General features: G+C 40.3%; 2 protein-coding genes across 4 annotated transcripts in view; both read left to right on the top strand.

The window, feature by feature from the left end:
* CHIC1 (cysteine rich hydrophobic domain 1) overlaps positions 1-4,787 on the top strand; it is a 32,155-nt gene extending 27,368 nt beyond the window's left edge. The window contains exons 5-6 of the mRNA XM_026652989.2: positions 294-353; positions 2,045-4,787. Coding sequence (XP_026508774.1) covers positions 294-353; positions 2,045-2,095 — 111 coding nt within the window. The 3' untranslated portion in view covers positions 2,096-4,787. The remainder of the gene's footprint in view (positions 1-293; positions 354-2,044) is intronic.
* Positions 4,788-15,220: 10,433 nt separating this feature from the next.
* Positions 15,221-24,706, top strand: part of LOC112119265 (pre-mRNA 3'-end-processing factor FIP1-like) — a 32,772-nt gene continuing 23,286 nt past the window's right edge. The window contains exons 1-7 of one of the 3 annotated variants that reach the window (XM_024217863.3): positions 15,566-15,599; positions 17,446-17,485; positions 18,742-18,767; positions 20,461-20,545; positions 21,272-21,378; positions 22,568-22,626; positions 23,880-23,990. In XM_024217863.3, coding sequence (XP_024073631.2) covers positions 20,534-20,545; positions 21,272-21,378; positions 22,568-22,626; positions 23,880-23,990 — 289 coding nt within the window. In that variant the 5' untranslated portion in view covers positions 15,566-15,599; positions 17,446-17,485; positions 18,742-18,767; positions 20,461-20,533. Of the gene's footprint in view, positions 15,600-15,627; positions 17,486-18,741; positions 20,546-21,271; positions 21,379-22,567; positions 22,627-23,879; positions 23,991-24,706 lie in introns of those variants that run through there. The other 2 variants (XM_024217860.3, XM_029911841.1) reach the window with 2 other exon arrangements.

Genomic DNA, 24,706 nt, shown 5'->3' with positions numbered 1-24,706 from the left:
ATCGGCCAAACCTGCCGCGTCAGCAGGTAAATAAACTGGCCCGGCCCGCTAGAGTGCTTACCCTGGCGAGCCGCATGCCAAACGTTGCCGACCCCTGGAATACAGGAATGCTATTAGCTTGTTTTAGGACTAGAGCTAAAATACTAAATTCATCTCACACCTTAAAGTGTATGAAATGTAAAAAGACATGCTTGAGATCTTGAACAGTTAGATATTGCTGAAGCTTGTATTATGTTGTTGATGAGAAATAATGCAATAGTACACCTTTAATCCCACAATAATTATTTTCTTAGCTTGGTTTGCACTGGAAGCTGAGTAAAAGGAAATGTGAAACTAGCAATATGATGGAATATGTAAGTATTCTTTTTCTGTTACATTTTTAGTATCTACCACTACAGTGTGATTTAATAGTTCAAATGTCACTAACTACCAGACTCTTTACCCTTCAGTCTCCTCATGACTAATTCGTTCTCAGCTGATGTACACACAACCTTTGGAAATTCACCATGTGTGTCACTCACTACAGAAACTCTTGGCTAGTAGAATGAAACAATCCTATTTTGATACATGAAGATGGCAACATAACAGTCCAGCTGCTGCATGTAGTAAAACTTAGACATTATCATCTGAAAACAGGGTTTCTCCTTCATAACATTGCCTGTTCAGAGCCCTACTGTAGGAGATTTGTGTTGAATAATAGTTGACAGTTAGAGTCCCCAGGAACCTTATCTGTTATAGTGACGTTACAGATTCCCTCACCCCTTCTTAGTTCTTACCCACATCCTCAGTTCCTCTCCACCTGTTGAATACTCACTGAACAAACCTCTCCATTTCTCCTTTATTAAAGTAGCTGTAAATAATTCACAAGTAGCTATTATAGCATAGACTTTAAAGTGTTTAATTTTTGTAGTTTTTTGGCTACTTCAGCAAATTTTTGTTGGTTTGCGTTTGCCTAGAGCTTTGACCAAGATAGTGGATCCATCTAAGAAAGCAGAGTTCAAGATGTTCATCTTGTTTGACTATGTTTTCCTCTTCAGATGGGCATAAAAATTACCTTTTATACTTCAGGGAAGGTCACTTAGCCAAAAACATTGGTGTATACTATAGGTCTAGTCTTAGCAAGGACACAAAACAATGAACAAAGCATAAGTTACAGTACCCTTGTAAATATGTAAAAGGTGTAGCTAGTAGAAAAGAGATAGAAGGATAGTAAGCAATGTGTGATAACTTGCAGCTGTAGTGGAGTGGCCTAGCATGTAGTGGAGTGCACAAACAGCTCATGATTTAGTTAGGGATTGGCTACAAAAATGAGTAGACCAATCATAGTGTGTGATATGATGTAGTAAGTGTAAGTATGTGTATAAACTGGTTCGTGATTATGTATTTCGGATGTGTGGTATACCCTGTACCAACCCCTACACTCGAGCTTGGTCAACTCAAGTACACCTCTACCTCGATATAATGCTGTCCTCGGGAGCCAAAAAGTCTTACCGCGTTATAGGTGAAACCACGTTATATTGAACTTGCTTTGATCCACCGGAGTGCGCAGCCCCGCCCCCTCGGAGCACTGCTTTACCGCGTTATATCTGAATTCGTGTTCTATCGGGTCACTTTATATCGAGGTAGCAGTGTATAGTTTGATTGTATGCCAATAAAGGAACCTCAGGGATGAGCCTAGAGTTGAACTGGTTTCTTGGATTCCAGAAGACTGAATAAAGTGCTCTCCCACAACTGAACGAGGTGTTCTGGGATAAGCCAAGTGGAAAAAGTCGTGGAGGGAATCCCAGCACCCACAAGGTACTTTCCAATGGGACCTAGGACAGAAGGACTCTTCTCAGTACCTGATTTTTTTTTTTTTTTTTAAGCTTATGTATCCGGGAGGTTATTTTCCCTTAAAATATTGATAACATGTCTGGGTGGTATAGGTTCTGCACATGTCAAGTCCAGTAGCAAGCACATGGCAATAAATATGTATACGGTTGCATTGACATTATTCTAAAGAACTAATCAGTTTGGTTAATATGTTGTGTTTTTTCTTCAACAGGTAATACTAATAGAATTCTTACCAAAATATCCCATATTTCGACCTGACTGAGGACCAGTATTCAGTCTTTCATGTTACCTGCCATTTCCTACTCTTAGTGCCTTGTAGCTGATTTTGGAAAGAAGATGGTCTACTTTGCTGTGACTTTAAAAATGTTATTTGGTAGAATATCTTCCTTGCTATGTTATTTTCTTTTGTTTAAGAAGAAAACAATTTGCACATTTTTTTATGTTAAATGAGGCTTCTATGTTGCACTCTGAATTTTTAACATTAACAATAATAGATATAGTTGCCACTAAGGATCTAACATCAGTGCTGCTTAAAACTTGTTTTGAGCATGCTGCCTTATTAATTTCCATACTTACTGTTTCCACATGTACATCCTAACTCTGTATCATATTGTATTTCATTCTAAAATCACATTTCTATAAATCCTCAATAGAAACATCCAAGTAAGCTTCCAGTAGTTAGCAATGATTTTACTATAACTTGCTTGCATAGGACTTGCAATTAACAGCACTGGTTTTGTCCCGCACTTTGCAAAATCATCACTTACATTAGAGGGTTAATTATTTTATCCCCTGTGGATTTGTAAATAGTGCCTCGTTGCATAATGTAAAGTGTGGTATGTCAAGGTTTACAGAATGTAATATAGCTCTGATTGTATTGCCAACAGTTCTACATAGATTTATTAATGACATTTATTAGCATCCTGATTGTATGGACCCATTCATATGCCATTTTTATGGTAAAGCCATAATGAGTTTGTACATACTATCAGGTGTAGGGCTCAGATGCACTTTGTTAGTAAATGGATGAAAAATGCATAGCATTTCTGTGTTTCTTCAGAGATTTTTCAGGTGTCTTGGTTAGTACCTGAAATAAGGAATCTTAAGTATTCTCATCTTTTGGACAAGTTGTATTTGTGGAGTAGACTGCAACTAATATATTATCAGACTATCCTAAAAGCCTATTTTAAAGACACAAATATATGGAAGTCAGGAAAAAATGTGTAAAAAAAAAAAAAAAAGCAAAGAAGCAAATTTAAAGTAATTGGACTGAATTGTTATAACTAAAGCCAACTACTTGGGACAGGTAAATCAATACAGAAGAAACATTAAACTTATTATTTTTATAGCACAGTGGTACCTGATATTTTTTATATATTAAGCAGTTAACTAAAACTGCATCCTTTCCAGAATGAAAAAGGAGCAGCATACATATTGTCAAACAGAATAACAGAGAACCACAAAACAGTTGTTTGATGTGAGCCATGATGAGTTGATATTTGCCTCAAGGAGCTTTATCGTAACTTAGTGTCCAGGCATTGCTTTACAGTTATTTGGATTCTTTGTGATGCTATTTGGTGCCTACGTTTTCCAGTTCCAGATTGATTTTAGACTTTCCTCTGAAATATTAATCCATAGTGAAAAGGAATGGTACAAACCCTGGTTGGAATTGAAGAAAGCATTTAAACCATTGAATTTAAATAGCTGCAGTTGACATGACTTCTAGCAGACTGTCATGACAGTGGTGAGGGACAGAGAGCCAGTTACAGGCATGTAGTCTTGTTGAGTCAAATTCTTCATCCTTTTTGTTGCTCAGCTGAGGAACAAGAAACTCCTGTACTTGTGATTTAATTTCCAACCACAGCTGCCAAGAGTGATGCTTCAAGCTGAGAAATTTGAATGCTGAAATGGATTGTCAGCTTAGTAGACAGGGTTCAGTTCACGTTAGTAGATCAGTGTCAGCTAACTGCATTTTAAAACACTAGAATGTAAGTACTTTAAAAAAAATCTACAATAATGTCTGACTATAAACTTAGCTGAAACTTTTTTATTACAGAACTACAAAAAGCATAGACCCATTTCAACATAATATGGCACTAAGGGTGGGAAGCAGAGGGAATGCTTAAAGACTCGGAGAAAATAGAGTGCAAAACAGAATTGGAATAGCATGCCTAATTTTATATTCACTTCTGTTAAAACAGGATTCTGGGCAGTAAGTGTTGCTAATAAAAGAATAATTGTAAGCATTTTTAATACCTTAAAATCTTAAGTAACGGAAGCTTCTTACTGTTATGCTAGAGGTTGTTAATAATTATTCCCTCTCATTTTTGTTAACCAACAGCCCAGAAACCACACCACGCTCTTTATTTCCTTCCCTCATTTGAGTGGCTATATTTTCAGAATGTTCCTCTGCAGCTGAGGGGACAAGAAAGCCAATGAGAGTTTGATGTCATGAGTAGTAGTGAATATTGAATACTCTTTAGTCTCATAGCTATTAGCAGTCCTTCCCCTTAGACGGAAGTCTGTGTCTGACCTTAGGATATGCAGGTCAGAATTGTTCCATCTGATTTATAACACATTTTTGTGAAACACTGCCAGGCTGAGAGAAAATACCATCAGCTCTCCCCAGTTAGACAGTATGTTCAATGGGTTATTAATTTAGAAGACTTGCACTTGTATCTGTATGAAAATGACACATTTAAGAACATAAATTCTATAGGTTTTTTTTAAATGTCAGATTACAAATCGTTTAGTCTTCACCCCCATTAAAATTTAGTTCAAAAACGGGCACCTAAATTTTGCCCAGCTATGAGGCAATACTAGCAAATGGCCTGGAGCATGAGAGCCAAGACAGCTGATTACAGCAAACTTCATCTGAATAAAGAGGTAATTTTGGATTGTGTTACAAATGCCAACATTCAAATGACATAGCTCATTTTTCTCATTTAAAGATTAAAGCAACACCTGTGGCTGCCTTCGACTGTGGGCTGCATTCTGCCTACAGGTTCTATTTTGACTACCATTTGCTTTAATACATGAATATTCATCTGATAGTTTTCAGTCTTATAAAATCTATATTACCTTAAAAGCTATAAGTAAATATGAATTTGTAAAAACCTATCCATGGTGAGTAATTGTTAATCAGAGAGGGTCCATAGTGATACAACAAAGAGTAGCGGTAACAAAGTTTAATGCAAATGGAAAGGAAAGTGCCTTGACTTGTTCAAATGAAAGAGAAAATGCTGTGCAGAGGGGGAGAAAAGGGAACCAGTTTAAGTGAATATCTGTAAACGTAATTTGCCACAAATTTCCTGAAAAGCAAGTCTGGAAACATTGTTTAATTTAAGTTTTGTCAGAATACTTTGATCGTTGTTTTCTTTTCCAGACTTCTGTATTAGGAAATGTCACAGTATTATAGAATATTGGCAGAGAAGGAAAACTCATCTACTGGCTTTAAAATGACTTTTTTGAGAATAGTTTCATACTGGCCTAAAGAAATGTAAATGTATATGAACATGTGTAGAAAGTTTAGATTTGATTATGTATGAGACTAGAAACAAAATACATTTTTGCTAAATTTAGTGTAGTCTTGATAAAGTTCATACGCTCATCTTGATAAGTACAGAAATCTGTATGCAAAAACATGAATATGCGTGTATTAGTGTCTCCTGACGTCAGTTTACTACATTTATCTATAAACATTAGCGTTTGAGCAATAAAAATGTCAAACAGTTAATATTCAATGTAAATAGTTCTGACCATTTTAGTAAACAATGTTGTCTGATATTCCTGTTCCAATCTTTGTTTTTGTTGTTTTTATGAAAGTGTAACATTAGTTGTAACTCATCAGAAATCTGTTTTTGTTTAAGTTGTATGAAAGGATTTTTAATTGAGTTCTTAACATTTTTATTCTGTTTACAAGTAAATAGCCACTTTTTTTAATAGGACCTCACACCTTGAAGTTTTTTGAATAAAATCCTAAATAAGCTTTGTCTCTACGATTTACTGCATTGACCTGTGCCATTAAAGAAGCTGGAAGTCAAACTTGGTTAATCTGAATCACTTTTCAAAACGTTTTTATTTTAATTATATCCAGAGATGAAAACAAATAATGTGAAGTTTGGGTAGAAATGGAAAACACCCTTTTGCGCCTCTTCTGTTGTCACATATACAAGTCTGTCTCATCTTACGCTGGGGTTACGTTCCATAGTCAGCACCTAAAGTGAAAATCGCGTATAGTCAAAATTACATTGAGTGTAATGGCAGGTGGAATCGCCCACACTACAGAAACAGTATTGAAATTGTTATTTTTCTCTTTTTTTGTTTTTGTTTTTGCCGACCGCGTAAAGCTGAAATCGCACATGTTAAATGCACCTAAGATGCGACAGACCTGTATGTCAATTTTTGAGTCTTTATTACAAAAAAGACTGTTGTCTATCTGACCCAGCCAGATAGTCCTCTACATCAGGGCCTCCACCACGTTTACCTGCTCAAGATACCAGGAGTCAGCAATTTATGAAGGCTCTGCTGGACTGAGGGTAGTGGAGGCCTTGGAATCATTCTGGGCCGTGCTCCTACTTCTCCATAGAATCTGTCCAATTGGCTGATACTGACTTTTTTCAAGAACTGTTTTTCACTTGCCACTGTGGAGATAGCGCTCTGGGCAATAGGAACCACAGTTTTGGAGCTAGCCTGTGCCATCTTCAAATCCAAGGCATCCGCAATGCCTGCTGGATTGGAGCTCAATGGTGAGGACTTCTCAGAACTGAGAAAAGCAAGTTCTTTTCATTCTGCTGTAGTTCCACCTCAAGGGGAGCCTGACTGGGGCACAAGAACATGTGCCTGTTGGACAAAAACACTTGAATAGAAGACTGTATATGCAGCACAACGCTGTAAAGCACCATTTCCCATCCTATAGTTGTTGATTACTTACTTTTCTTATGAGTGTGAGATTTTATACATAAGTCCTTTGGCATTCTATGTAGTGGGGAATGCATGGGTCCCTGTAACTAGCATATGTAAGTATATTGCTCAAAGATAGAGCACCGTTTTCTAGAGCTCTGCATTTTCTCAGTACATTAGGCAAATGAAAAAGCATTCCAACGTGTGCACTTCACTGACCAGTTTTATTTCATTGCTACAACCCAATACTCAAATCTCTCTAAAACAGAACACTTCTGGGTGTTGGGCCAAATCTCTATTAGCCAATTTTATTCTGACTTGCATTTTGTGTTTTTAATAGCAAATGGGTCTAGTCACTTGTATTACATGTTGTACCCCCTTGTTTTACAAACTATATGTACAGAGCTACTGAAAATGCAGCTGCCTCTGGAGTGGACAGTAGCGCCTAGAAGGACAATCGATCACCACTATGTTGCACCTTTGAAGAAGGAAGGGGGGGAAATTGGCATGAGTCTATATATGCTTCCATTTCCACCCATGGGAGAAGGGTGATTTTTGTGGTTAAAGCAGTAGATGTGACTAGAGAGATCTGGAATTTTGTCTTTGCTCTGTTACAGACTTCCTCTGAGTCTGGGTAAATCAATCTGTCTGTGCTTCCATTCCCATCTGTAAAATGAGGATATTTCCTTACATTACAGGGATGTAGTGAAGCTTACAGTGCAATTTAAGTGTAATTGTAGCGAGGATAAATTTACCTACACTAGCTTTAATCTAGTGAATAACGAAGACATATCAGCACAGACTAGCAACCAAGTATAAGCCCACTGAGGACCCTGGGTATGTACTCAGGTTGCTAGCTCATGCCGATGTTTGTGCCACTGCATCTTCACTGCTATTGTTACTTGTACTAGCTAGAAGAAAGCTAGCTTGGATATATCTATCCACACTACAATTACGCTAAATTGCAGTGTAAACTTGCTGTAAATCTGTTACTGTGTATATAGTGCTTAGATACTAAAGGGACAAGTGCTGTAAAAAATTGAATGAATGGATAAATCCTCTAATTATATTCTTAAGAGAAAATGGTCAAAACTGCCCACTCATGATAAATTACATTAGGAAAAGTCCAAAGAGAGGAGGAGGAGTGGCAACAGTGAAGTAAGCGTACCACCAGCAACTGTGATGACATCCATGTTGTACAGATACAATTTTTAGCATCCAATATGCTATTATGAACACTTGAAGAAAAAGGATTTGAATTGTTTAATTATAAAATAACCCAAGACTTGTCAGATTGCTGTCAAAGATATTATGACACTTTTGAAAATGGAGGGAAATTGCACTAGGAACTATTCTAACATCAGTCCTTTAATTATAGTTTTCTATTTCTCTGATGCTGCATAGGAGCAGGTTTTGAACATATAACTGCCTGTTAGTGAAATCAGCCAATAGACAAACTATTTAATCTTGTTTTGAATACCTTGTATATTAAATATGCCATGTAAACCTCGCTTCAGTCATCATTGGAAAGTCCAAAAGGAGTTTAAAAATAGAGTAAATTTAAAAGAAAATCAAAGAAAAATATGATTCATTTAAAGGCACTGATACACATAAAATATAGTCTCAGACTTCCACCAGTCCAAGTAAACCACAATTTTATGCAAGTCTTAAGGGACGTAAAATTGAGGGGACAATACAATAGCCTTCTGTTAGTTGGGGAGACAGAAAGGCATTTCTTGTGAAGGGGAGTTTTATAAAACAGGTTTACTTCTAACATTCTATTGATAATGTTGCTATTACCAGCTATGAGGTAATGTCTCCCGTTGGTTGAAGGCCTGAGCTGTGTTCCACCATAAAATGGAAATAATGACTGTTGCATATGAATTGATTGGCAGTTTTTGTTTTAAAGAATTTTTTAAAACTTTGGGTGAATTTAGCTCTGGAGAATGAAATTGTTGCCATCTGAACACCACTAAATGGCCTGTGTGAAATTAGCTGGTCATCAGTCCCACTTTCCATGAACTATGATTATGTTGTTAAAACCACCATCATGTACATCTTTATTAGTCTTAGCTGAAGGGATGTCTAGAATATGATTCAAGGAGTGTGGGGGAGGAAGCATAGGGGTTACAATGTTAGCATATTTTAATTAACAGAGTCTAAAACTAATGTAGACTGGACAAGTTGTCCTTAATTTAGCACAAGCTAGCTGGTAAGGTTAGGAGGGAGCCGGCCTAGGGCATTCACCTAACATGTCCAAATACAACTTGCCCTGGCTACACTTGAGTTTTAAAATGGGTCAGTTAAAACATTTGAGCTAAAATGTTTTTAAAATGTAACTTTTATTCCTGTCTAAACAAACCTGTGGAGGGACTTCCTCCAAATCAGGGATACGGCACGTTGGGGGAGGTGAAGAAACTTGCACTAACACTGTTGAGTGGGGAAACTGAGCTCAGTTTCTGGCAATAACACATCCAGGACTCTTCACAAACGCTAACATAATTTCTAGTTTTTTAAAAGAACCTCACTCCTCACTCCCCCATGCACAGACTTGTTTAGTCTTGTTATTAAAATAATTGCTGTTTACTGAATATTGTGCCAGTCCTTCTCAGGCTCTGAAGCTATAGACAGGATTCTGAATCTGGAAACTTATTGGACCCTTCTGCACTTTGGAGTAGGATTTTGTTTTTCTTGTGTTTCTTGTGTACATGTATGATAGGAGACCTAGTCATGGACCAATGGCCCAGGAGCTACTGCAATACAAATAATGTATCAATAGGAAAAAGTCACGTGATATATTAGCAACCTTCTACAGTGATAGTTATTTTACATCAAGGCCTCGTCTACATACAGTTTTTGTGCTGGTTTAACTATTTCTGTTAGGAGTGTGATTTCCTATTGAAATAGTTAAATCAATACAACCCCTAAGCCTGATCTTAAAAATTGTACTGGCACAGCTATGTCAGTCAGAGGTCTAATTTTTTTTTAACTGTCATAACTATACCAGTAAAAGCTATTGTGTAGACACAGTTATACTGGTATAACTGTGCTTTATACTAGTACAGCTCATGCTGGTTGTAGGAATTGGCATAAGTTATATCAGTATGAGCACTTCAATATCAATATAACTGCATTCATACTAGAGGGTTTTGCCAGAATAGCTAGGTTTATAGTTTTATTTGTATCCAGGAATAAGCCATATTGATATAGGCACTGTTATAACTGCGTGCACACTAGGTGGAGGGCTTACATCACTTTAACTATACTGGTACAGTTAGAACAGCATAATTTTTGCATGTACTGGGGAAGTGGATGGTGGATCAAATCTTCAGTATTTTGTAAAGGGTGGTGGAGAGTTGAGAGCAGTATCATACAACACTTTTCTCTTCTCTCTTACATCTTAAAGTCCAGTCATTGCCACACGAGAGGAATAACCTGGATGTGATGAGTAAGGCCAACTTGTCTAATATTTAATGTTACTTGATAATTCTCATCTAATTTCTATTTCACATCTTGTTACCTGAATGAATCTGGCATCCTTCCAGCACCGTCTGCCCCATGTTCAGGTAAAATGCCCAGGTCTGCCTCAAAAATGTAAATTGAGAATCAGTAAAGGATGGACATTAATGTGATGGGAAGATAGTTATCCTGGGCCAGATGTGAAGTATTTGTAACTGAGTTTGTTTTTAAACAGATATGTATAAAGAAAACCCATTGATTGTTCTGTATTGACAGAAGATGATGTAATGCCTAATGCTAATTGAGTAGAGACTGAGACTGGAACTGTAGACTCTTAAAAGTAATAACTGCAGAGGACAGCTTGGGCTATGTGATCACAGTGAGGTGACTGAAAGAAAAACACAACTTTAGACAGAAGAAATAAAAAAATTCCTTTTCTGCCATGCTATAGAAAATGGCCTAAATTTGCTAATGAGCCTAGTGATTTTGGGTGCCTCCATTTTTGGGGTCCCTATCTTGAGATGCCTTGTAAAGGGATCTGATTTTCAGAGGGTGGGTGCACTGTCTGAAAATGAGTCTCCTGCCAGGTCTGTAAAGCTGGGCACCCAAAATCACTAATCATTTGGGAAATGTATACCAACCTTTCAGTGTGCTGTACCGTAAGCTCCAGTCCAGCTTAGTTATCCTTTCTGAAGTATTCATCTGGTCTTTTATGACTTTTCTCTTGATTTTTGTGAAACTGCACATAAAATGGGTCCTGAAGGACCCTCTGAAGTGGGTCCTGGAGCTGTTGGCTGAAGCAGTTACTGGCTGAGCCCCTCAGGAACCAGAGACTGAACTCTTGCTTTGGAACCGTGATGACTTAGATACAAGAGCTCTGGCCCAAAGGAGGCAGCAATCTCGCTGTGTAAATTGCAGCTAAGGCCTATTATAGAGAGAACAGAATGATTTGAAACACATAAGGCCTGGTACAGTGTTAACAAGTTCTTAGATGGCAGTGTCGGTAACGATGATAATCTTACTCTTGTATTGCAACTTTCATTCAGCTACATCCCAAAGAGATTTACAAACAGATGTTCAAACAACTAACTAGGAATCTCTGTAAGCAACCACTGGGGTGCAATGTGGTTAAACAGTGTATAGCAGCCTACAGGTTAGTTCCATACGGATCTCCTACATCCCTGATGTCTATCATGGTTTTGTGCCCGAAGGACAAATTCAGCTCGGTCCAGTTTGTTCCATAATGACAACAGTTGGATGGCTGGAGAAACTCCAGGTCATTAATCAGGGTCTCTCGGTGCCATGCACATTTTGAGTTACAGACTATGAAGAGCAAGACATAAACTGAAAAGACATTACAAAGCTAATACACTAACAGGTCTGTGCTCTATCACTGCTTCGCCCTGGAAAATGTGGTTCATATTAAACTGCTTGAAAGCATCACTTTACTCCTGGTGGGGCTTACTTTTATTTTTAGACAGATCACACAAGTGTCACTTCATAAGGCCCAAGCAATGACTTGTGGACTCTTTGAAATTATTGTTTGTCACTTGTGAACTTTTCTGACAGGCCACAAGAGACATGGATGACTACAAATGTCAGTCACTTTCTGGTTGTGGGAACAGGAGTTTTCAACCCAAAACTGGATGAAGGTAATTCAGGCTCAATAATCCATGTTATGGGGTCCCCCCTGGATCTGCTCTCTCAAGTCTGTAAGTGTAGGTGTCTTTCTGTGTGATTTGTCTGTCACTACTGACTGTCTTCCATTCAGACAGGGAATGTGAGGATATGTGCAGTGTTTCTTTTAATCTGTAGAAGGAAACCCCAGGCAGAAAGAGTGAGAGGTAGAAAGAGTTAATACTGGTTTTTTTAAATTCTAATCAAGACTCTTGTACACTATTAGAACCATCTTTTTCTTCTGTTTGTACAGCATCTAGCACACCGGGGTCCTGGTCCACGAGTCTGGCCCCTAGGGGCTACAGAAATACAAATAATCACAAGAAAGTGATTCATTCTGTGATTATTTACCATTGTCATATGACAGGCTCATTGTTCTAAGCTTCCATGCAGCATGACCCAAACCAAAGAATCTGTAAGGGAGGAGATAGAGGCAGTGTGCCACCTTCTAACAAAATGGGCACTGTGCAGCTGAGTCTCCTAAAATGATAGTTACTCCAAAGGACTGGGAAATACCAGATACTGATTTGTGGAATTCCCAGAAGGAAGAGAATGGGAAGTGACACACGGGTCTTGAATCTGCCAACTGAGATGAAATTACTCCTGATTTGCAAAGCCAGAAATGAATTATGCAGGTCATCCCAAGCAAATGCCTATAAATCCTGCATAACACGTTGCCACACCATGTGTCCCGCATTTGCCATCTATTTGACAGAAGAACTATTAACAAAATGTTTAAAGAGTCATACATAAATGTGTTGTGATACTGCTTTTTGCATCCATCCACTTGTAAAACCCTAGTGGAAATTCTGGATGGCTCACTAAAACTCTTTAACAGTTTGAAGAGTTTCTTTTGGAGAACCAGTAGTCCCAGAAACCGGTAGTCCAATAGCCTCTCCATTCCAATATCTAGTTGGCTAACTTGAACTACCAGAAAGTGTTCACTAGAAATTTCTGTTAGGGAATCCAAACTGTCTTAATATCATGAGTCTCAATGCAAATAGCTCAGAAAGAGAAGAAAATTTTAACTACTTTAGAAATCACTAACTGTGACCTGTGGCATAGTAGAGAGAGCATTGGATCCACACAGGAGAGCTGGGTTGTATTCCTGGCTCTGCCACTGGGCTGATGGGTGACCTTGGGTAGGTCACTGACCTCCCTATGCCTCAGTTTCCCCATCTGTAAAATGGGGATAATAATTTATTTCCGTGGTAAAGCAGTTAGAGATCTACAGGTGAAAATGCTATATAATAGATATTATAATTATATATGGAAACTGAAAAAGTTAAGTACCTGTATCTTGGGATCTTCCAGGACTAGATCCAAGTGCTATACATTAAGAAGCTGGGAATCTCCTCTTCTGAATGGTCTGAAGTTCCTGTACACTTGAGGCCTGATTCTCTGTTGCTCTGCACCTTGTATAATCATTGACATGAGAGCAAAGTAGGTGTAAAACATATTCTACATATTCATATAAATCAATTTTCATGTTATAACAGCAGTAATGATCTTTGTGTAGGGCACTCCCTAGGGTAAATGGTCCAAGGCATTGCACTCCTTCCATCTAGTAACATTTCTTAGGCAATTATTATTTATTTGTTATTTAACAGCTGTATTATGGTAGCAACTAGAAGCATTAAAAAGGTGCTTTTGTGCTAGGCACTCTTCAAATACAGCCTTGCCAACTCTTGCAATTTGCAGGTCTCATGATATTTGGTGTTTTTTTTAAAGCCCCAGTTCTTAGAGTCATGTTATTTCATAAGAATGTCAGCTTTCGTTTTTGAAAAACAAAGTAAGTTTCTAGCCATCCTTGTTGCAGAGAAAAGCTATATAATGTGTTCCAACTGTATCCTACATTAATCAGAAGATAAATAAAATATTTTTAATCTTATGATTTTTAAGCCAATTTCATGATTTGGGAAGGGAGAGGGCTGACTCATGATTTTTTAATGCTCAGGGTTGGCCATACTGCAAATTTATAATAAATTACAGTTCTGGCCTAAAAGAGTTTACAGCCAAAGTCCCCAATCTTACAAATATATATATGTATACATGCTTAACTTTAAGCACAATTAGTGCTACTTACTTAAAGTTAAGCATGTGAGTAAGATTTGTCCTGCTTTGAGCAGGGGTTTGGACTAGATGACCTCCTGAGGTCCCTTCCAACCCTGATATTCTATGATTCTATGAAGTGTTTGCAGGATAGGGGACAGAATTCACTGTGCTTTCATAGTTATTGCTCAAACAATGGTCAACAGTGATCGATAATTCTGTAAGTCTGAACCAATGAATCCTAAATGCAGTTACACAGTGTGGCCCTGATCCTGCAAGTGGAAATGCCCTACCAGATCCTTGAACCCTTGTGGAGGCTTGATTAATTTCAGGGCTCCACATGGGTACAAGAATCCATCTGTGTGGATCTTCTTGCAGGATCTAGCCCTTGCATAAGAAACTCAGTGAACTATTCATGTGTCCAGATGCTCATGCGCATTAATATTGGCAAATTTGGGCCCTGATTGATGCCAAATGCCTCTTAAATTGTAAGCTCTTTGGGGTCAAGGACTGTCTTTTTGTTCTTTGTGCATACAGTGCCTAGCACAATGGGGTTCTGCTCTATTAGTAGGGCTCCGATATGCTACCACAACACATGACCAGAGCTCAAATACTACTAATAAATAACAATCATGGCTTGTGAGCTCGTGATTTTCCCTGTAAATATTGCTTTGTTTGCCCTGGCCTTGCCTTTTACATTTCCTTTTGCAGATGCTCTGCTCTGCCTTTTCAAGGTTGTTCACCGTCTTCGCCCATTCCGTTGTCCCCAGTTTTGCCTCATTTCTGTCTGATTTTTCGATCAGCTCCCCCAGCCTGATCCATTTATTCCCTGGGGCTGTTCCCCCCACCCCCTACAATGTGCTTGGGTGATTCCAGCTGGGAACTGTCCTTCCCCAGCCCGTGCTGCACAGCGCGCGCCCCGTGGCCTTAGAACGGCTGCGCTCCAGGGAATGGGTGGCCACGAGCTCAGGGCCGGTCCTCGCCCAGCGCGGGGGTTGGGCCTGGAGGGACACACTCCCGCTCGGCCAAAGCGCCAGGGCTGTAGCCCCCGGCCGGCCCCCCACTCGGCGCTGAGGCTCGAGGAAGAGACCAAACCCCGCCCCGCACATGCCCAGAGCAAAGCTAAGCGCCAACGGAAAATTGAGGGCATAGGCGCTTCCCTGTGGCTTCACTCCTCCCACTGCACATGTGCTTGATCTCCGCGCATGCTCAGTAGGAACGCTGGCCGCCATCTGCTCATGCGCAGTAGCAGAAAGAACACCGCTTGTTTGGGAGGCAGAGCGCCTTTTGTTGATCCCGCGGCGGGGCCGTGCGGCGCTAGGACCCGGCGGACCCGGCTCGCACGCGGGTTTTTCCTCCTCCTCCAGAGAAAGAGCGATGGCGGCCCGTTAGCGGCGCGTGCAGGCGGCGGGGCTGGGACTGCGCCGAACGCACCGGGGCCATGGGGGGCGGCGCGGCCTGGCCCCCTGCGTGAGGCGCGCCAGGCCCGCGCGTCCCCTCCGAGCGCGGTGCGGCCCTGTGGCGGCGAAGGTCGCCTGCCCTCCTCCCGCCGGGCCGGTGCCGGCGCATCCCCCCAGGCCAGGGCGCGGCGGCCATGGCCACCGAGCTGGAGCCCCCTGCCTCGGGCGCGGCGCCGCTGGAGGCGGAGGAGGACGAGGAGCACTGGTTGTACGGGGGTAGGTAGCCGGGCGGCGGCCGTGCCTAGCGCCGAGTCGCCACGGGGGATGCGCTGTGCGAGATGGTCCCCTGCGCCCGAGCACCCCTCGGCGGGCGGGCAGGGCGCGGGGTCTGTCCGCACTGCACCTCACCCAGGCTCCGGCTCCGCTTTGGGCCCAGCCCGCCCACAGTAACCAGCCTGAGTGGGGCCAGCAAGCGCTCATGGCCCTGCTGGGGCGTGGGTCCCAGCCCCTGTCGTTTGGCGGTGTGGACGCAGCTCAAGCTGCAGACCCGAGTCTGTATAGTGCAGTGTGGACATGTTAGTGCAGCTGTGAGCCTGGGGTCTAGCTATTGTAAAGCCAGGCTTAATAATACAGTGTGGATGTACAAGTGCAGGCTTGGAAACACAGAGTCCATAGAGCCAGGTTTGTAACGCTGTGTAGGCATAACCTATGAAAGCCCTCACTAGTCAGAAGGCAAAGTAAACTAGGATAGGGCACAGGCACTCTCCAGATTATGGTCTGCCTTCCCCCGAGCTTCTGAGCAGCCACATCCCCTTCTCCTCCTGGAGAGGTGATGGAGTTGACTAATGGCTGTGTAGGTTTATCTGGGAGCCTCTCCATACCCAACCAGTACATGCCTATGTGATGGTCTTGTATTAGATTCCACTGACCACTGCAAGATTTTATGTCGGGAGTGGAATAGAGATCATGGGTTGTGGCACTGCTGATAAACCACAATCAAATGAAAGACTCTTACCTAATTAACCTGTCTAATCTATCAATTTTATTTTTTTTTCTATAGACTCCATGGGGTTTCTATAGATTTTTCTCCTTCCCTTTGCTGACGTTTGTGTGTATGTACACACATATGCCTTATTATTATTTGTTGTCCTAGCCATTGTGTGGGATACTACTATCATCCTTTCCTGGGTTATGTCAGTTTCAGATTGTAAACTGCTTCAGGGTAGAAACTTGTTACTTTCAGTTGTTTGCAAAGGGCCATGCATGCTTATGGCACTAAATCAATAAAAGTAAGTCTGAATCCACTACCTAAGCTGGGTGAGCTGGAATGGGAGTTGACCTTCCATCAGAATTTTTTTCTTCTGTCACAGTCTTTGATGCCATTTAATACAGTATAGCATTTTTTGGTTTGTATATGATCACTTTTTAACAGTAATAGGATAATGAAGAATGAAATGGGGCAGAATGAAACTCTAATAGCAAGACATTGGCGTACATAATAACTTTTAAAATCTGCCAGGTAAATGTATATTTGGGCCCCAATTCTGTCACTGGATTGATGCAAGTGGACCCCTGTGCCACTTGGGGCTCCATATGTATCCAAGTGAAGGGTCAGAGCCTGGGTTTGCTGGCAGAGCATTCTTGGAACAGTTACCAGGCATCTTTTTCAATGCATCCATCACTCCATGTGTTTCCTACCATTATGAGACCTTAAATTTTTTTTGTCAATTAAGGTCAGTATATTTTCTGGTCTTTTGATTTTTGCTTTTGAAAACTTTTTGACTTGAGGTCCTGTTCCCACCTAGCCTGGTCTCTTTCCCACAGAAAAAAATGTGTGAAGACTCTTGGAGCCAAGATCCATACCTGGCTTGATAGGTGCCTTTATTCATTCTGTTGCATAATCTGGGGTCTGGCATTCAAAGGCCTTTTTTAATTCTGTCAGTTGTCAAGGATGTGTAATCTTACTTTTTCATTGCTTTATTTCATATTGAGCTTTGCTTGGAAATAAACATTACTTATAATGTGTATATATGATAGTTTTTTCCCAAAAGGCCCAGACTGTGTTATAAGTTCTGATCTCTTTGGTTTTTGATTTAATATGTTGTTTTTATCATATCTGCAGATGACACCACTGGTAAGCAAGAAGATGGACCAATTGCTAGGTAAGTCTGTAAACTAGTCACTCATAATAACTGTATCTGCTGGAGGGGAGAACTTTGTCTCAGCATCAGGCCTATAATTCCTAGATACCTTGAGCCTAGTTTCAGATCTTGACAGTCAACTCATCCCCTTGCATCGCAACAAATTGAGTTGTGTGAACTTTACTGTTTGGACATCTTTTGGATGAGACCTTCAAAAACAAGTTCTGTGGTGATATGAAAAGTTACACTGGATCCTTAATAAGATTAGAGGATTCTCCCAGTATCCTTGACCAAAATTTCCCCCTCCCTCCCCACTATACTTGTGCAGTGTGGTATGCACCAGCTGTCCCTTCCTCCACCCCAGAGGTGTCTGCATTTGAATATTTTTTGTATGTGTACATATGATAGGAATTTCAGGATTGTTGTACAGCCGTCATAAACTGGAGTTCAGGGTGCTCAGAAACACAGAAAATTTAGCCCAGTGTTTGCTGCACTTTGGGACCATTATGAATATTATCCTCTTTGGAGCAAGTATCCTCATTCAACCAGTATGAACACACACAAGCAAACTGTGGGCTATCTTATTGCACTTAGCAAATGTAATATCAACTATCCCTCATGACAAGGACAGTCTCTGATTTTAGACATAAATGTACTGCTAACCTACATAAATAGTGTTCTTGTCTCTTTATGATTTACATGAGATTATCAGAAATGCTCCATAAGTTAAAGTAGCTACATCCTTCAATTTATTAATGTTTGCAAATCACTTTAAAACCTTGACTGCAAAGTATTATTATTATTATTATTTGCTTTCTGCTCTTATTTTTCTTATAGTCCTCATTTTGAGTCTTTGTCTCACATATAAACTTTGTATGGGTTGTGAGATGTGCCAACAAGATGATTATTTGCTAGACTCTTTGTTAACCGTTGAAATTCCAGTATGATGTTCTCTCTGAATACGTTGACTATCCATGGGAAGACAGTGTACACCAAATTACATGTATTCAGTATCTCTTGACATTCCTTGATGCAGAGGATTTTGTGAAATTATAGCAGTGCTGTAAAAGGGGCTGTTTTATCCCTGGCACAGAGGGTTATGTTGGGATTCAGGGGGTGGAAATAAAATGCCCAGGACTATTACCAACATAAAAGTGATGACACTAGTCCTGTCAAAGTGATTATTTGTTCTCTTCTTAAAACTGTAGGAAAGTGGCTGTTACTTTATAGATGTGTACTTGAAATTTAAATTCACAAATTGTAATACGCATCCACAGATACTTCCTGTGATTTGAAGCTGAAGGTAACATTTGTTGCTTTTCTTTAATTCAGTGCTGGCTGATCAATGATCTTGGATTCTGAGACAATTCTGTGGTTTGAGATCAATGCTCTTAATTGCTTTTGATTTGGTAAAAAGAATGCCAGAGGTTTTGGGGAGCTATCTGTGGCAATTTCCTCCAGTGGTACTTCTCTTTATCTTTGCACAATGACTTGATGCCCGTGACCTTGGAGTTGTTGTGGAGTCTGATCTTCTTTTTGAAGCCTGTTATGCTAATTTGGTAACTGAAGTGCTTTTGCTACCACCTCAGGAATTTGACCATACTGGTACCCATGCTTACTAGGACAGCTGCTGAAATCTTTGTCTGTACTTTTGTTTAATCTTGGCTTGATTACTGCAATTCTTTCTTTGTGAAACTTTTCACTACCTCTCCTCCAACATGACTGTGCAACTGATAAAGAATTCATTTAGGCTGCTTGCCCAGGTCTGTCTGTCTCTTCACAATCTTGTCTTCTTAGCCTCCTAATAAGAGAGCTTCATTAGTTTCCAAAACTGCAGTGGGTTGACTTTTATTTTATTTGATTCTTGGTAACCACTTCCAAGATTTTGTATTGCTGGGCTCCATTATGTCAATGTGATCTTTGGCTTCCTTGTTTAGAAGCTGTTTTGTGCAGCCTCTGAAATGGCTTTAATCTGTTCAGTGTGTGGCCTCTGTGTGTCATGTGTTTGCAGGATCTAACCCCAAAGGGAGCAAACACTCACTAGCAGGCATGGTGCTTATCCCCATGAGTACCTTCATTGACTTCAGTGGGAGTACCCCCAGTAATAAGCTTTGCTCAGATGTAAGTGTTGGCATGTTTGGGCTCTTGAGTCCCCAGATAAATTAACTTTTAAAAAAAGGATTCTATTAGAATTTCAAAATAACTCTTCCAGTTCCATGGCTAAATGTGCCGCCTTCTGATTTTTAGTTCCATAACACATAAGGTACATATGATTTTTGTTGTGACTGGCTTGCTTGGAAAATACAATAAACAATACTAATATTTGCTCCACAATCTTTAGTTAACAGAATAAATCTGAAAGTGCAATAATGGATATTAGGATTAATTTGCAATGAATAAGGAAATGGGATGGTCTATGGGATTGTTAATTACCTGTCCTTTAATCTCCAGGTGACTGGTTAAAATTCAGCCCAAGTCCTTAATAACTGAATGTTGTTAATGTTTGGTGGCTTGTAGAAAGGGAATCAATTGATCTTGATCTAATTCCTACTGGGCAGGGGTCCTCTTCACTAAAAAATGTCTATATAATTGGCACTCTTGTTGGCAGTCTCAGGGAAAGGCCAAGGATTGAATGGGCTATGGAGACTGAACCATCTTCTTACCCTTAGAAGTAGTGGGGTTGAGGCACACTGGGAATCTTTCAGAGCTGCTGCAAGTGCCTTAGCTGATCTGTGGATAAATAAGTGTTTGGTGTGCAAGGCTGCCCATCTGGCATCCTTCAGGAACTCTAAATTGCCTTTCACCAATAAAAGCAAAACCTGCTGAGATTGAATTTGAGCTAACTACTCTACTACCAGTCACCAGAATCAAATATGTCTGTTGGTAAAACTATGATCAGAATGTTATCTTGATTCTGTACTGATGGGCACTTTGGAAACATGAATAGGTCGCTCCATGGGTCAATTGTATTTATTTTGGTCTGTTATATTTGGTAGACATGCAGAATCTTCTCATCCTTTGCAAGATGCTCCTCAGGAGAGCCGGCCTGTCACCAGTGAAGATCGAGAGATGTCACAACATGTATGTGTTACAGCTATAACTGCTGGATGTGGCTATTGCTATGCAGTGCATGTTCACTGCTTGTAAATATTGGTGTATAACAAGGCTCCAGTAAAAAGGGGCTACTATTTGTCACCTTAAATATAGCTTATTACACCTATACTATAACAACTTATTAATTAGCAATTCTGGGTGCTAATTACAGCATGTAGTTTTTCTACCTAAAATGCCTGTGGTCAGAGTATTAGGTGTTGGGATTGCCAAGGTCTACTTCTGACTCTGCCATTGACTCCTTGGATTACTCATTTTGAACCTCTCAACTCCTCTGTACCTTAATTTCTCTGGCCTTGATTCAGGATAGCATCCCACTGAAATTGGTGAGAGTTAACCACATGCTTAAAGTTTATATGTATGCTTAAGCACTTGCCTGAATCAGAGCCTCATGTGCAAAACTGGTGTAGTAACACTCCCAGGCAACCCCACAGGGCTGTGGTGGGAGTTAAAGTTTGAAAATAGTTCGGACATCCTTGGATGAAAGGTGAAAAAATATTTATTTATTTATTTATTGTGGTTTTTTTTTTTTTTTAAATATTGATTATTAACCAAGTGGAAAAGGATGTCTTTGTAACAGAATCATTCTTCCTAACTTGTACTACTTTATTGAGCTTTTAAGACTTGCGTTCTCGTCCAGGTGAATTTCTTGGGTGTAAGTATCAATGAGTCCCCATGTGTCTGTGTTACTGTTAGGCCCCTCCGAGTGGTGAAGATGATGAGGAAGACAGTGATAGCGACAGTGATGATGATGATGTGAAAGTTACCATTGGCAACATTAAAACAGGAGCACCATCGTACATGTATGTATTTCTGGTTACAGTGCCTGTTGTTTGTTTTAATAACCAACTTTCTTCTTATCTTTATGATTCAGGGGGGAAAAAGCAGTTGATCTTACCATTTTAAGAAGCAGGGAGTTTAATGGCTAGTGCCTGTTTCTGGCATTGGCTTGCTGGGTGACCCATCGGTAAAATGAGGCTAATACTCCACACGTCAACTGCCATCATGCTGAATAATTAATATTGGTGGAGCACTTGACTGAGTGAAATAGAAGGTGGGAAGTAGTGCAAGTTCTTAAAATTACTTTAATTCTTGAGGTTTTGTTGAATTTAAATGAAGAATCCAGCTAAACAGCAGATGAATTAAATAGAAGCCCTGAATTCATTAAATGTTTTAGCTGTCCAATTCTTCACAGCTGAGGTATGGTGAGACCAGATTTGCAAACCAGCCACCTGTCACTGAGATGGTTAAGAATCTGAGTCTGAATAACATTTACTATTCTGTATTAGATGGAAATAAGGGGGCAGCATTTCTGGTTGCTGCTGGCAACCATCATCTTAAGGAAACCTTTTACCTGTTCGTTGCAGCATATTCTAATCCTTCGCTGCAAGGATAACTCCCCTCTGCTTTTGCAGGAAGGGTTTGGGGTCTAATGGATCATTCTAAAGAGCGATGCCCCATTCATTCAATCGCTGATTCATTAGAATTTTCGAAACATCCTTTTTTGGATTCTGTGTTTTTCATTGTGAACCAGAGTGCTCCCTTCCTTTCTCATATTCTGTACAGACTTGCTGCTACAATTCTTTCCCCCGTTGCCCAGCTCCATCCTAATTCTTAGTCACAAGTATGCTTTCTGGCAGGATGATACCTACCAACATTGGGGAAATCATCAGGCTCTGCTTCTGAGTCCAGACAATCTCGTGTGTTGCTGCTTATCTCAATGTACACTGCTGGATATCCATTTCAGTATGCTGCCCGCTCCACCATCAATAGCTTTACATCAACAGTGCAATCTAATTTTTAAAGTAATGGAGTCTTAAGTAATATAAATCACAAAGACGCTTCAGATAAGGGAAAGGGCATTGTTGGTTTGGACAACTCTTTATGTTCTTCCAGTCTGCTGGGGTATATTGAGGCTAGCACGTACAACAAAAAATCCAACCCATATATTGAAATACTGATGCAAATCTCTTCTCATTCTTTTCTGTCTAGGGGGACTCCTATGAATCTAAACTTAAAAACAGGTAGAGGCTATGGAACATCCTCTTCAGGTATTAATAATCATAATAAAATTTATTTTACCATCTGTATTTTGGGGTATTTCAAACTTCTTGCACAGGGTTTTTGCTGAAGTCTCTGGCATGAATGGCTGGACCCAGCTAAAAATATTGCTTACTCTAATTTCACACAACCCTCAAAAAAGAGAATCTTCTTTAAAGCAATAGTGAGCTCCGTGCAGTGAGTTTCTTAAAGATTAGTGGCTGGCTGGGGAGAATTGATGGCCCAGCATGTGTTGGAGGAACAGCCAGCTGGTAATTGATCACCTGGAAATGCCAGGCAGCCAGGTTGTAATTGCTGTTTTAAACTGAAAATGGAAAAAAAGACAATCCCTGTGTAACACAGCATCTGTTCAGGACAGGATGTTACTAGAAAATTAATGCTTGGGGCTGGATTCTACTATCCTTGCTTGCACTGAGTGTTGCTTCACTGCATGAGTAGGCTTACTGAGATCAGTGGGGCTACTTGCAGTGCAAGATATTAATCACCAGGAGTAAGGGCAGAAGACTCTGGCCCTTGACCATTAGCTAATCAGTTGGCTGGAATCAGCCCTCAGTACCTCATTCAGTTTTATATTCTACATCATATGTTGGGTTTAAAATATCTCTGCAATATGTCCTCTCCCCTTTTACCCCTCTTTTCCTTTCTGTATGGGAGACTGTCTTTTTTGCAATCCCTATTTTCCCTTTTCCCAGTCTCTTTGTGGTGATTATCTTCCCTCTGGCTGAGGAGAACTGAGGAGATGTAGTTGCCTCCAAAGTCTTTCTTCTTGCAAAGTGCTGAGCACCAGGGACTCCTATTGGCTCCAGTGGTTTGTTGGCATATTGTAAAATCAAGCCCAAAGCTAACATTAAAAGTAGACCTGTCTGCATCTGTTGTGGGGGGAGGGGGATTGTACTGAATGATCTTGAGAAAAGTTAATATTTTCTTCTGAGCTAAATCTCATAGTTGCCTAGATGGCTTATTTATTTCATTTACAGTGCTGGTATTTTGGGGGTATTTTTTTCTTTGCCTCCCAGCTCTCCAGGTTTAGTAGCTATAACACCATGGCCATCTATTCACAAATCACTGAAAGTTGTTTTTTTACTAGAAAGTTAGATCTGGTTACATTGAGAAATAGACAGATGCAGAGCTGATGTTAAATTCATAGCAGATAATAGCTATTTTAAACTGAATAATTCGCTCATCAAATTGGTGGATTAGAAGCATTGCATTAAAAGCAGTAACAATTTCTCTCTCTTCAAAGCCAAGTTGCAGCCCAAAGGTATTGATCTAGATGCCACAGGGAATATAAATGGATTGCCTGTAATAGAAGTGGATTTAGATTCGTTTGAAGACAAACCGTGGCGGAAACCAGGTGGGGCCTCAAAGTTTCTTGTGGTAAATATTTTCTGCAGTTCTGTTTTATTTTGCTTTTCATGCATAGTTTCTGTCAAAGTGTTGCTGCCATGGGGGATGGAGGGAGAAATCCTGATCAACCTCTGACTCCTGTTCTGAGCAATTAGTGATGCTAACTAGAGTTACTGAGCCATGTGCCAATTTCAGTAGTGATCAGAAGAAATTGGGCTAGACTTGTATTCTGTTTCTTACTTTCCTCAAGAAAAGTAGCTGATCTTTATATTCAACCTCTGTTTCCTAAAACATATGACTCTGGTAGCAGTATAATAGCATTTGGCCAAAACCTGAAATCAGTTGGACTTTTTGTTATTAACTTCAGTGGGATCAGGATTTGGCTGTAGGTGAGAGGTGGTCTCCTCTTGATGTATAGCCACTGGCATGCTTTAGCCCATCATGGCTGAACTCAAGGACACCCCTTGTGCAGCCTTGTCATTGGTCCTCCTTTGGAATGTCAGCACTTCAGTTGGGAAGTACCAGGTGCATGAAGGAGCATGGGGATGGATAGTTTGTTCTTAGCAAGTTAGCATTCAACCACATAATTCCCGTTGTCAGTGGGAGTTGGGGCATAATCAATGTATATCGTTAAGGAAAGCAATCCCACTCAGTTCTTGACAGGTACATCTCTAATGTGAGCTGATGCATCAAAAAAGCCACCAAACAATCCAGTAAGGAAAA

Source organism: Terrapene carolina, unplaced genomic scaffold (assembly GCF_002925995.2).
Source record: "Terrapene carolina triunguis isolate 2854851 unplaced genomic scaffold, T_m_triunguis-2.0 Scaffold131, whole genome shotgun sequence".
NCBI classification, from domain to species: domain Eukaryota; kingdom Metazoa; phylum Chordata; order Testudines; family Emydidae; genus Terrapene; species Terrapene triunguis.
This window is presented reverse-complemented; position numbering and strand designations above follow the sequence as displayed.